Below are 13,633 nucleotides of genomic sequence, written 5' to 3' on the forward strand. Positions count from 1 at the left end.
CTTATTTAGTTTGACAATGTAACACCGCAACAATAAAACGTACGCGAGGATACAGGATTTTTGACTAAACCGAGACAACTTTAAATTACCGTATATCTTCTCGTAAGGTGATGCTCTTTATACCTAAAACCATTTTTAGTCGAAAATGTATATGACAAAAAATTTAAAATTGACATAGAATTCTATAAAGATGTTTACATTCAATTCAGGTCATTTTCAACATTTTATCAGTAAGCAAAATCAGAAAAACATTAATCGGCTTCAAGATACCAACGAAGATGCCATATTTGGAAGCCTTCTGTTATCTTCAAAAACAAACCGGGCTAGAGTGATAAACAACATTAGCATAGTGTTGTTCAATTAAAAATAAGGTAATGGAAGGTAATATTTTCTTGCAGTTGCTGATGTAAAAAACTTTTTAATTGAAACATACAAATATAAATGTGGGAATCCTAATATCAACTGCAACCGCGGAATGCAACTAGGATTGTCGTATCGAATTAAATTCGTTCAGCTAGAAAAATAAAATTATCAGTACAGCTAATGAAACCACCTGTTCAAAGATCTGTAGGAGCATTTTGGTTTTATATTGTCTTTTAAATTTTCTATATTTAGTTATTTGAATAAATCTGAGAAAATAGAATATGGAGTTCAGTTGGGGACATTTTGGTACGCTGATGTCTTTTTCTACAAACATAATTACCGGAAAGCAATTGCATAGTCTTACCTTACCTAGCAGGCTAGAGCCGAGGTGGCTCGTGCTGTATCAAGAAGTCGTCTCCATTCAACTCGGTTCTGGGCTGTATGGCGCCATGCTCCCAGGCGTCTTATCACTCGTAGGTCACTTTCACATCTGATCAAGCCATCGTGTACGCTGTGCTCCTCTGTTTCTGGTGCCGGAGGGGTAACTGAAAAGGGTCGTTTTAACCGGGTTGTCGTCCGGCATCCTTGCGACGTGTCCGGCCCATCGCAATCTGTTAACTTTGATCAGATGTGCAATGGGGATCTCTCCTAGCAGCGCGTGCAGCTCATGGTTCATGCGCCTACGCCATTCTCCGTCTTCAGTCTGTACTCCACCGTAGATGGTTCGCAGCACCTTCCGTTCGAAAACTCCAAGGGCGTTGAGGTCCTCTGAGAGCAGCGTTGTCGTCTCTAGCCCATAGAGGACTACCGGTCTAACTAGTGTTTTGTACAGTTTCAACTTCGTATAACACATTCGAGGGCGATGTTAAAAAGCAAACAAGAGAGTCCATCACCTTGTTTCAATCCTCGGCATGACTCGAAGGGACTCGAGAGCATCCCCGAGACACGCACGTAACACATCACTCGGTTCATGGTAGCCTTGATCAGCCGCGTCAGTTTATCCGGGAAGATATCCTCGTCCCGTGCATGATCTGCCATAGCCGTTCTCGATCAACTGTATGGCTGCCTTGAAGTCGATAAAAATGTGATGCGTGGACACGTTGTACTCACGACATTTTTGCAAAATCTGTCGGATTGAAAAAATTTGGTCCGTGGTTGCGCGGGCTCCCATGAAACCCGCCTGGTACTGCCCCACGAACCTCTTTGTTAAAGGTGTTAGACGTTGGAATAGAACTTGGGAGAGTATTTTATATGCAGCGATGACAAGCGTAATGCCACGATAATTGCAGCACTCCAGCTTGTCGCCCTTCTTATAGATGGGGCAGACGACTCCCTCCATCCACTTTTCCGGCAGTTTTTCCTCTTCCCAGATCTTGGAAATGACCCAGTGTAGTGCTCTAGCAAGCGTTACTTTACCATGTTTGTAGAGCTCGCCCGGCAGGCCGACTTTGCCGGTGGCTTTGTTGTTCTTCAGCCTCCCAATCTCCCGCTGAATTTCGTGGAGATCGGGGGCTAATACCCGGTCATCTACTGCTGGCACTCCCAGGTCCGTTCCAGTTCCGTATCCGTTTGTTGCATCGCCATTCAGATGTTCATCGAAGTGCTGCTTCCACCTGCCGACCACCTCGCTGTCGTTCGTGATGAGGTTACCTTCCATATCCTTGCAAAAGTCGGCTCGCGGCACATAGCCTTTACGGGATTGGTTAACCTTTTCGTAGAACTTTTGCGTCTCATTAGCAGTGAATAGCTCTTCTAGCTCTTCATGGTCACGATCTTCTTGCTGGCGCTTTTTACGTCTCAGGATCGTGGTCATGTCGTTCCTTGCCCGTCTGTATTTGACCAGGTTCTCTCTCGTCCTTACCCTCAGGTAATTTACCCAGGTCCGGTTTTTCTCTGACACCGCTGCCTGGCATTCCCCATCATACCAGTCGTTTCTGCCACTCGGCGCCTCTGTTCCTAGTGTCGTTGTCGCGGATTCCCTAATGGCCGTGCGGATCATGGTCCAGCCATCTTCGAGAGAAGCTGCGCCGAGCTCCTCTGCCGTGGGTAGTGCCGCTTCAAGCTGTTGTGCGTAGACTTCGACGCTTGCGGGTCCCGTAGCTGCTTGATGTTGAGCCGCGGGGATCGGCTCTGTCGTGACTGGTAGACAGTCGACAGTTTTGAGCGCATACAAACCGCCACTAAGTAGTGGTCCGAGTCAATGTCCGCACCTCGGTAGGTGCGTATGTTGGTGATGTCCGAGAAAAATCGTCCTTCGATGAGCACATGGTCCATTTGGTTCGTTGTTTGTTGGTCAGGTGATTTCCAAGTGGCTTTGTGGATGTCCTTGCGGGGGAAAACAGTACTTCGGACTACCATTCCTCGGGAAGCTGCAAAGTTGACACATCTTTGGCCGTTGTTGTTCGTTTCGGTGTGCAGACTTTCGTGTCCGATCACCGGATTATACAAGTCTTCCCTTCCGATTTGAGCGTTCATATCCCCGATGACGATCTTGATGTCCCGCTGCGACTAGCCGTCGTAGACGTCCTCCAGCTGCGCGTAGAAGGCTTCCTTTTCGCCATCGGGTCTTCCTTCATGCGGGCAGTGCACATTGATGATGGAGTAATTGTAGAACCGGCCTTTAATTCTCAATACACACAACCTGTCGCTGATCGCCTGCCACTTGATCACACGACTTTGCATTTTGCCCAACACAATAAAGCCGGTACCCCGCTCATTTGTTGTGCCGCCGCTCTGGTAGTACTGGGCCCTGCGGCCACACATCCTCCGTACAGTTTCTCCTTTCCGACAAAGTTCCTGCAGCGCTACGATGCCGAAGTGACGGGGTTCCAACTGATCCAGTAGGATCCTGTCGCCACCCGGGATGTTCAGCGATCTACAGTTCCATGTTCCGAGTTTCCAATCAGTGTCCTTTTTTCGTCGCCTAGGTCGTTGCCGATTCATCCGGTCCATTTCTTCTTCTTGATTATTCGTAGTAAAGTGTTTTTGCCATGCTACCTTACTAGGGTGGCGATGGCTAGTCTCGCGACGGGGTTGCCGTCTTAGATTTAGCTGGCGAGACACCGCGTTTCATGATTCAGCCGCCCGCTCCGGGTCAGACGCTGTTGTACGCCGGCCCTAACATGGGGAAACAGCCGCGTACGTTCCCCCTTCCCAGTCAGCATACGATCAAAGTTTCCACCGGGGGTTGATTACCCGATCTCCGCTAAGGTTACTCGTATTCCGGTCGGCACCACGTGGAGGTTGGGATAGGAGTTGCTGGACAGAGGTGAATGACCACAATAGGGTCTCAGGTGACACGTGTCCAACCATTTACCAACCGCAATTGCATAGTAGATTTGTCATAAACAGTCTTTCAACAGTTTCTTTTGTAGAGAAAAGAGAAGATCACCAAAATACCAAAAAACGCTCATTTAGCTTTCGAATTCTAGACTTGGTGCGATTTTGGTGCTCTGGAGTTTGTTCGGGAACTTTCTGCTTTTTGAATGACTTTTAATCATGCTCACCTTCGGAAACAGTCCCAAGCTGAGACCTGAGAGTCGTCTTCACTCCACTCGGTCCATAGTTGCAATTCGACAAGTTTTCCGTGCGTGTAGGGTTCGTAAGTCGTCTTCTACCTGATCGATCTACCTTGCTCGAAGTTCATTTCTCCATATGGTCCCTGACGGATCGATTGATCTTTACGACAAGCCAATCCGAAACTGCAACCAGCCAATATTAGCAATTTGTGGAGCATTCGCTTCTTCCACGTTCCGTTCTCAACTTGCAGTATGTACACCAAAGATGGTACGCAACACCTTACGCTCGTAAACAGTACGGGCGCGTTGGTACTTCACAGACATAGTCCACGTCTCATGACCGTAGAGGACTACCGGTCTGATCAGTGTCCTGTAGATGGTCAACATGGTGCGACGGCGAATTCCACTTGATAGGAGCGTCCTCCTGAGATCAAAGTATGTGCGATTTCCTGTCATAATGTACCGATGAATTTCTGAATTTGAATGAATTTCTCACCAGTGAGGCCAGATACAAGAGCTCATCGACCACCAAGGTGGGAGATTCGATGCATCTCGTCCAATCCGTTTGGCTTCGACCTTCAGTCCGATGTTCGTGTCCGCTATCTTTAGCTAGGTCTGAATCACGATGTCGATATCGTCAGCGCAACCAAACATAAGAATTGACTTTTGGAATATCGTGCAACTTGTTTTGAACCACGCCCTGCTAATCACACCTTCCAGTACAGTATTAAACAGTGCTGGGAACGAGAAACCACGCCTCAAACCCCTTTCGAGTTTCAAAGGAACTCGAAAGAGACCACGATACTCGAACCACACACATCACTCGATCCATCGTCCTTTTGACCAATCGCTTTAGTTTCTCCGGAAATCTGTTGTCGTGCATAATCTGCACTAGCTGGTCTAATATCGATTGTGTCGTATGTCGATTTAAAACCATTATTTACATGATGTGTGGGCACGTTCGCATCACATCTGCGTAACCTGCCGAACCGCGAATATCTCATCGGTGGTGACGCGGGCGTCCATTAATCCCACCTGGTAGTGCCTCACAAACTGCTTCGCAAATCGACGTATTTAGGAGAGTAGGGGGTGTTCAGCAGTGTGATTGCTCGGTAATTGCAGCACTCTAGCCTTTTTTGTAGATGGGACACACAATACCTTGCATGTAGTCTTCCGGTAATCGTTCCTCCTTCCAAATAAAAGTTAAATAAAATTAAGGTCGCTTTTTACGCGGTTTTTATAACGCAGCTTTTTTACGCGGATTCCGGAATTTACGCGTTTTTTTACGCGGATTCCGGAATTTACGCGGTATTTTACGCGGATTCCGGAATTTACGCGTTTTTTTACGCGGAATCGGAATTTACGCGGTATTATTTCATGCGGATTTCGGTTACTCTTCACTCGGATTGCATGATTATGGCGGTTTTTTTACGCGGATTCCGGAATTTACGCGTTTTTTTACGCCGCACGTATCCCCCGCGTAAAAAGCGACTTTAGTGTATACCACAAAAGATCAAAATAATGGTCGCAGAGATCCATATCTTAACTTTCATATAAAATACTTTATGACTTTGTACTTAATGAGGATAGGAATCTTGTTTGATCAGTGAAATTTCATAATTTTAAATTTTCTACAACTTTACTGAATAAATCATTCCTCTATCTCTTAACACAGAAAGTTTAAAAGTTTTGATGTGATTAAAAAGTTAGAAAAAAAAGTTCCTTTGTTTCAAATGTTTATTTTAAAAGATAAAAAAAACTATTGAGCTGAGCTTAACGACCGCACATTTCGTAGTTGCTGCTCCGTGATGGATCTGAGCTAGTGAAGTTGCACATAGGACCACGTATATGGCAACTTGGGATTAGTTTACCATCTTCAATGTACAACAATACAGTAGTTTCCGCTTTGTATAGATCTATAACGACGCCGGCAATGTCCTTACGGCCGTATGTTGAGTAAGGATATTGTAAGGAAGGAGGTGTAACAGTCCTCGTAGTCGAAGACCCAGTTTACCTCTGCATCTCCACGACTGCGATGGAAAGGAAAGTTTGTGTCACCATGGTAAGTAACGGAATCGAACGATATTGCGCGCTACCTTAACTCATAACGAGACGAGAGCTGCTCTTTCTTTCCCGCGGTCTTATGCTATTGACGCGCATGGAAATTATCTTCCACCCGAAGTATCTAAGTGCTTATATAAATGTCGTTTTCCTATCCCGAATACCTTAAAAAAAACATTTCGGTAGACGTGTATTTTCGAATGGTATACATCGTGCAATCAATCACAATATTTATCGACTGTAATACAAAAAAAGCTGTTTGTAACAAAGTAATATTTGATAACATGGAAAGAAGGGCTCATCATATGTAACAACTATGTAGAAGCAAGTTTTCTTTTAAATACTTATATCACGCTCTGGATCTAAATTTGCCCTCAAAAATCGTTGCCTGGACCACTTTTCGTTCGTGTTTGAGTGATCAAATGAAAAACTGAGAATCGGCGAGTAATACACATATAACAAAGTAAAACTGTTAAACACTTTTTAAACTTCTGAGTACAATTAGGTTGAAATTGTATGAGATTTCTTCTGAATTGGAAAATCTTTCAGGTTATACTCGCTTACCGTGCTACACATGAGAAAAAAAATATCTTTATCGTTGAAACGTCTCACTGCCGACAATCAATAAATATTCATATATTAAGCTTCCATAAAAATGTTTTTTTAGTGTTTTAAGTTTGCGACTGCAGGATGTTTAGTGTAGTACAGTATCACGTAAATTTCCTTATACCAGAAGACGTGCCACTAACGATGTGCTGGCCAGACTTGAGAGACACCCATGAGAGAATTTCTCTCTCGTTATGATGTACAATTCTCTCGCGTTTCGAGTGTACGGAGCGGGAGTTACTTTCAAAACCAAGTGACCTGTGCCACAATGTGCAAGGAACCTGCTTCTCAGTGATCGAACCACTGATCGCGGCAGTATTGTCCAGCTGGGATCTGACATCAATGTCTTTCGCGCAGCAGTCTAGCCGCAAATCTTGCCAGTGTTGGTCACGTTTTGTTTTTGTGCGCAGATTGGCCGCTACGCGAGGCGTCTGGGTTCTTTTTTTATGGTGAATTCGTCGCGAGGTTGCCCCACGGTATGTGTAATAGCTGAAGTGATTTGATTTCGATAAATACCGGCTTTTCGATATATTTTGGTGAACTATTCAAAAGACACGGGTACGGACAAAAATTGTGATAATTTGACACTGGTAGAAAGTTGCTAGTTACATGGTTGCAGATTGTTTCGCATTTGTTGACTCCTCAGAAGTTAAAGTCAGCAACAAAGGCGGGAACAATAAGGAAGTAAGCCAAAGTACAGAACTAAATTTAATTAGCCTACGGTGCTAACGATCCCCGAAGAGGCGGATCTCAAGCTCGACCAGTGTGCGGAGAGTGGAAAAAGGAAGCAGCAAAATTCATTCACTTGGGACGGTTCGTTCCTTGCCAAACCAGGCGCTCGCGCGAGCCCGCGAGTGTGTAAGGCAATGCTTTTGTGCATGTGCGCACATACCGTGCCATTATACGGTCCGTTGCACTTTGGAAATTTCCGTTTTTTCATAAGCTTCTTGGGTCAGTTCCCCACCCCGTCCAGCCCGGTACTATCTCGATAACAGCTACCACAATGCGAAAGTTTTTCGAGACTACGATGTGGCAGAGGAAAAGGAATCCGAGCGACGGACACGGTTCGGAATTTCAAAATCAGTTCTACCTCGCCGCCTGCAGTTGCCTCTTCTGTTCGCAGCACACACAGCACGGCTTAAGCACTGACGAAATGGTCAGCTTGCGGGTTGTTTACGAAATAAAAAATTCGTAAAAGTTAAACTGAAAATGCAGAACAGAAAATGAAGGAATAATAAGGCGAGTCCAGTTTTCCGTTTATGGACTTGGAGATAATTCACTTTCAGTGCCAAAAATGTGTAAAACTTGCTTGGTTTACACAGTCAAATCGGGAGAAAGGAGGAAGTGAATTCTGTGGCGAAATGCTGAAATGTTTTGAATCGAATAATGAGTATGAAAATTACACAGGAACGATTTGTTCATCGGTTTCTTCACTAGTTTTACCATTGAACTAATATAGCGAACCGTTTTTCATCCAGAAATCCGGAATACACGCGCCGACGCACATCAGCTGGTTGCGACAGAATCGCCCCTTTCAGCACCGGTTCCTATTAGTACTGCATGCTTGTGCTATGTGGGGTCGCTCCCATGAAACCAAGCGCAGGGCGCAGTCTGTTTTTTTTTCCTCAAGTGCCTAGGTATCTCTACTCTTTTCTTCTTCACATGCGGTTTGCACAAGCTCGTATATCACCTGTTTGAATCTCGTTGTACATGGGTTCTGTTTTTGCTTCTCCCCTATTTGCGATGTTGTTCAAACCCATATAACCGTGACTCTTTTGTGAATGGGAAGAGCTTTTCTAACAGTTGTAGACCTATTCTTGGATGACTCTTGACGAGCCGTTTATATTGTGTGTATTTTTCTCCAAATCGTAGGTATATATAGGTATTAGAACTGCGAATTATTTTACTGCATAGAACACATAGACTTTCTAATTATTTTTATATAAAAAAGTTCCGCATTTGAACTTCCACACTCTACTCAACCACAAGAATAGTTTACTTATTTGAGTAATTACTCTGTTATGTAAGGAACGATCAATTTCATTACCAATCACGGTGTAGAACATAAACTATGAACTGATCTACCTGAAAGTTAGCGATCAGCGCTTTACTAAGACAGCAAGTGTTGACAACCTTTAGTCTACCATGAACTTAACGACATTTAATGACTTGCGAATTTATCGAAGAGTAAATTATCAGACTCAAGTCATGCATCACACCCTGAAAGCGGATAGGGAGCAAAACAATACGCAGCCAAACCGGCAAACCAATTTTACACGAGTACCACAGGCTGAAGGTTCTGTCCAACTTACACTCTAGTACTTCGTTTTGCCATGGTCTGTTGGGTCTCTGAATTTTGTCGGCTGCAAGCTCGAAATCGGTAATTTATATAGTTTACGTTGTTATTACTATTGTTTTTCCCCGGCCAAGTATTGTACTTGGTGTCCGGTGCGGAACTTTGGTTGGATCAGAGAGAACAGAAGTAATTATAGAATTAGATTCTCGTCTCAGCAGCCAACGTTCTTCAACGGTTGTTTTCCGCTTGAATAAACACCAGACAACATGCGGCAGCAAAAATCAATTTATCTGCAGCTACATACAAACCAACATCAATAACAATGCCCACTACGGTACAGTACTTCGAACAAAAAAATGATTAAATTATACTTTGAATTGCTGAGCTGATGAATAAATCAATTTGAATCCCACTCCCGCTGGCCCCTCCACTAGCAGCGTAGAAAAATTGCGCAAGAAAAGCACAACCGCCGTCGAACGATCTGCAATCAAACCCCATCTACCATCTAGCTTTTCACGTAGTAGAATGTCCTCCCCGCGTGTCTATAACCTAGTGTGATCATTTTCTATAAGGTTCAGAAACTGTGTCCATAGCGAACTGTGTTTATGAATGTTTTGTTTGTGTGTTGGAAATACCTACAAAAAGTGCACCAACTTGTGCGCCGACTGGAGAAGTATCAGATTGCCGGCTCGCTGAATCATCGCCTCCTGTGACCACCGTGTGTGGGCCTGTACATCGACACTGATCCCTCGGCTGCTCAGGAGCGTGGAAAAAAGACCAGGTGCCAGAAAAAAGCTCACTAGCTGGAAAAAACCGCGAGAGTCGATTATGTCGATATGGTAGAAGCTGACATGTGTGATGGTGAGTACCTAACAGACTTTTTCGTGAATAGACTTTGCTATGATATGAAATTTCACCAGAAAGAAAAAGAAATACGAAAAAATTATCATAAAATCAAAATCATAAAACCATAAAATCATAAAATCATATAACCATAAAATCATAAAATCAAAAAATCATAAAATCATAACATCATAGCATTATGAAATCCCAAAATAATAAAATCATAAAATCATAAAATCATAAAATCATAAAATCATAAAATCATAAAATCATAAAATCATAAAATCATAAAATCATAAAATCATAAAATCATAAAATCATAAAATCATAAAATCATAAAATCATAAAATCATAAAATCATAAAATCATAAAATCATAAAATCATAAAATCATAAAATCATAAAATCATAAAATCATAAAATCATAAAATCATAAAATCATAAAATCATAAAATCATAAAATCATAAAATCATAAAATCATAAAATCATAAAATCATAAAATCATAAAATCATGAAATCATAAAATCATAAAATCATTAAATCATTAAATCATAAAATCATAAAATCATAAAATCATAAAATCATAACATCATAAAATCATAAAATCATAAAATCATAAAATCATAAAATCATAAAATCATAAAATCATAAAATCATAAAATCATAAAATCATAAAATCATAAAATCATAAAATCATAAAATCATAAAATCATAAAATCATAAAATCATAAAATCATAAAATCATAAAATCATAAAATCATAAAATCATAAAATCATAAAATCATAAAATCATAAAATCATAAAATCATAAAATCATAAAATCATAAAATCATAAAATCATAAAATCATAAAATCATAAAATCATGAAATCATGAAATAATGAAATCATAAAATCATAAAATCATAAAATCATAAAATCATAAAATCATAAAATCATAAAATCATAAAATCATAAAATCATAAAATCATAAAATCATAAAATCATAAAATCATAAAATCATAAAATCATAAAATCATAAAATCATAAAATCATAAAATCATAAAATCATAAAATCATAAAATCATAAAATCATAAAATCATAAAATCATAAAATCATGAAATCATGAAATCATAAAATTATAAAATCATAAAATCATAAAATCATAAAATCATAAAACCATAAAACCATAAAATCATAAAATCATAACATCATAACATCATAACATCATAGAATCATATTTATTATTATACACACACATTTCATGAAGACCATGGAGTTGGATGGAAATAAATAATTTACCTAATAAATTCATAAATTTATCATAAAATCATCAATCATCCCGTTATCAGGTGCGTAAAATCGAAACGCATTTCGATTCGAGACATGCATTGTTATTCTTTTCAAAGCTGAAAAAGACATTTAAAACAATGTGAAACTATTGAAAACGATAAATAAGCTTGTTTATGCAACTTGACTGAGTTTTGTAAAATAAAGCAATTGGTTTGTGACAAGTCAATAATCATCAACAATCATTATGCAAAAACATGTCAAATGGTCTGTATACGTTTGAGGTTATGATGATAATTGAAGAAAATTTTAACCATTTGAAAAATTACCTTACGAAACAGTATCAAAATGTATCACTGGTAACATAAACTGTGCCCACATAAATTAGATCACAATTTACCGTACTTCAACTTACTACTACTAACTAATTAATAATTCTAGATTGATTTTAATTTTGGCTTTTCTTATTCATTCATAGTGAAAAAATAAGAAGAACCAAAAATTTAAATCAATCTAGAATTATAAATTAGTTTTTAGTTCTGATCTAATCCATGCGAACATAGTTTATGCTCGCAGTGATAAATTTTGATGCTGTTTCCTGAGGTAATTTTTAAAATTTTAAAGATTTTCTGCAATTGTCATCATAACCTCAAACTAAAACAGAAGAGATTATAGCACGATTAATGAGAGGCAAATTTTTGAACTTAAGGTAATCTATCATGATCGGAATACATTAAACATTCAGCAGAAGATCAAATAACTTCGTCTGATACTGTACAGAAAGTTTCATTAGGATTGTTAAAGTAAGCTGTTTCTTCTTGAGCCCAATTTGCCCTTACAAATGCTATCAAACCTTGTTTGCAAGCAGTGATAATGAAATCAAATATTCAAGGATAGCAGTATATTTTTCCGTAAAATGCTTCTATAACATTTGAATGTTATGTAGCAGCACTTTTTGTGCAAAAGATTCGCTTTAAAGTTGGAACTATTGGTGAAATACGAAAGCCTGTTTCGTATCATGATCGGCACAGCACAAAATTGGAACAGCTAACTTCTGAGACCTCACCTTTTCCCTTTGCCTGTGCTTGAAATAATTTTGGATTTCACGTAAGTACAATTCATGGAAAAGTAAAACTTTTTTCCTTTATAGTACACATTTTGAAATGTTAGGAAGAGTTTTAGACAACCAAATAGTCCACACCTGAAGAACTTCTCGAGTTTGAATCTGAAATAAAACGGCTGGTCCGATTATGATACAAATTTTGTTTCGATTGTGATTAACCCTGTTTCGAACATGAAAAAAATTCTATGATCAGATGAAACGACATATTTGAATGAATTTTTGATGATTTGATGATTGCTTCTAAAAATGTAATTTGTTTATTGTTCAACGCGATGTTATTGGTGAAAATATGACATGAAAATCAATTTCAACGGTCTAATAGATTGCAGTGCAATATCTAAGCTGTAACTATAGCTTCTCAGAGCTATTGGCTAGTGTCATTTTTTACCGTTAGACAAACTTTCCAACGGGTTTTTCCTATGCCTAAAGTATACAGCATTCTTTCGACACTCGAAGAGCAACAATGGCTTGAACTTTGGCTCCACTCCGTTGCCATTGTTGGCAGCCGTCTGAAAAGGGAACAAGTCGTGATCACCGAGAAGATCAATAAATCTAATCAATAAATTGAGGCGTTTCGAAGCTCTTAGACACATATTTCTCTATAGACAAAACGCTGGAAGGACTCATCAATCCGGGAACGTTCGGGGCGAAAGGGGACGCTCTAGACGAATGATGCTTATCTTCCTTTTTTCTTGTCTTCTTAATGATGCTTTTCGTTTTCGTTTGACGGGTGGTCCGAATCATAGCGTGCAGTATTTGTGGGCTTGCGGTGCATTGTCCCGTTGTGGAAGGTACACTTTTGACCCTGACAAAAGGGTGAATGGGAGAAGAAACCGTAAGAAACTTAAAGATATCGTAGATATCGCGCATTAATTTCAATATTATTTCGCAATTATGAACACTCCGAAAGACTAGGTTATGTGACGAAATCAAATAAAGCGAAAAACTAAACATGGAGGCCGGAAAAAAGACGCGGTCGAAAACATAAACATGAAAGCTAAAACTTAAAGTGCAGAATACTCTCTGAATACTGTCTGTCGCCTATCGGTACGGGGATATCAGGGAATTGTGTCGGTAGTTTGGCTCTGAAGACTCAGGTCACTCCCTTATCTTTCTCTCTACAGTCGATCACTTCCTAGCAAATAAACTGATTGTACAAAGCCGCCCTGTACTTCATCACAGGAAGCAACAATGTAAATAGAGATCCGTTAAATATTTTCTTTGCCTTGGCTTACTTTATTTTTTCGTACACAGTCGCGTAAGCCACAAATCATAGCTTGGCCGAACGCGCATGCTCTATAGAAATTATTAGGTTATACTTCCATCCTTTCCCCTAGCAAGTTCTTGGTGTGAACAAATTATTAAGAGATCATCGTTGACTACAGCGTTGCGCCTACTTTGCTTAATGCACGCCATCTGTTGCAGACGTCGTCAATGGTCGAAATTAGTTCCCGTAGTTATTCGATACCTGAGGCAACTCTTGAGAATTTTTTGCTGATTCCGATGGAGAAGAGTAGAACATTCATCTCTCGGCTAATGGCCACAAAAAAGAAAG

At 40.1% G+C, this 13,633-nt stretch overlaps 1 protein-coding gene across 8 annotated transcripts in view; it reads left to right on the top strand.

Annotated features, from left to right (window-relative positions):
* Positions 1 to 6,868: 6,868 nt before the first annotated feature.
* Positions 6,869 to 13,633, top strand: part of LOC129717511 (leucine zipper putative tumor suppressor 2 homolog) — a 69,712-nt gene continuing 62,947 nt past the window's right edge. For 3 of the 8 annotated variants that reach the window (XM_055667473.1, XM_055667466.1, XM_055667472.1), the window contains exons 1-2: positions 6,869 to 7,024; positions 9,417 to 9,705. Coding sequence is in view for 7 of the 8 variants with exons in the window: in XM_055667466.1 (XP_055523441.1) it covers positions 9,703 to 9,705 (3 nt within the window). In the remaining variant the exon portion in view is untranslated. Of the gene's footprint in view, positions 7,107 to 7,210; positions 7,233 to 9,353; positions 9,706 to 13,633 lie in introns of those variants that run through there. The other 5 variants (XM_055667467.1, XM_055667471.1, XM_055667468.1 and 2 more) reach the window with 5 other exon arrangements.

Source organism: Wyeomyia smithii, chromosome 1 (assembly GCF_029784165.1).
Source record: "Wyeomyia smithii strain HCP4-BCI-WySm-NY-G18 chromosome 1, ASM2978416v1, whole genome shotgun sequence".
NCBI lineage: Eukaryota > Metazoa > Arthropoda > Insecta > Diptera > Culicidae > Wyeomyia > Wyeomyia smithii.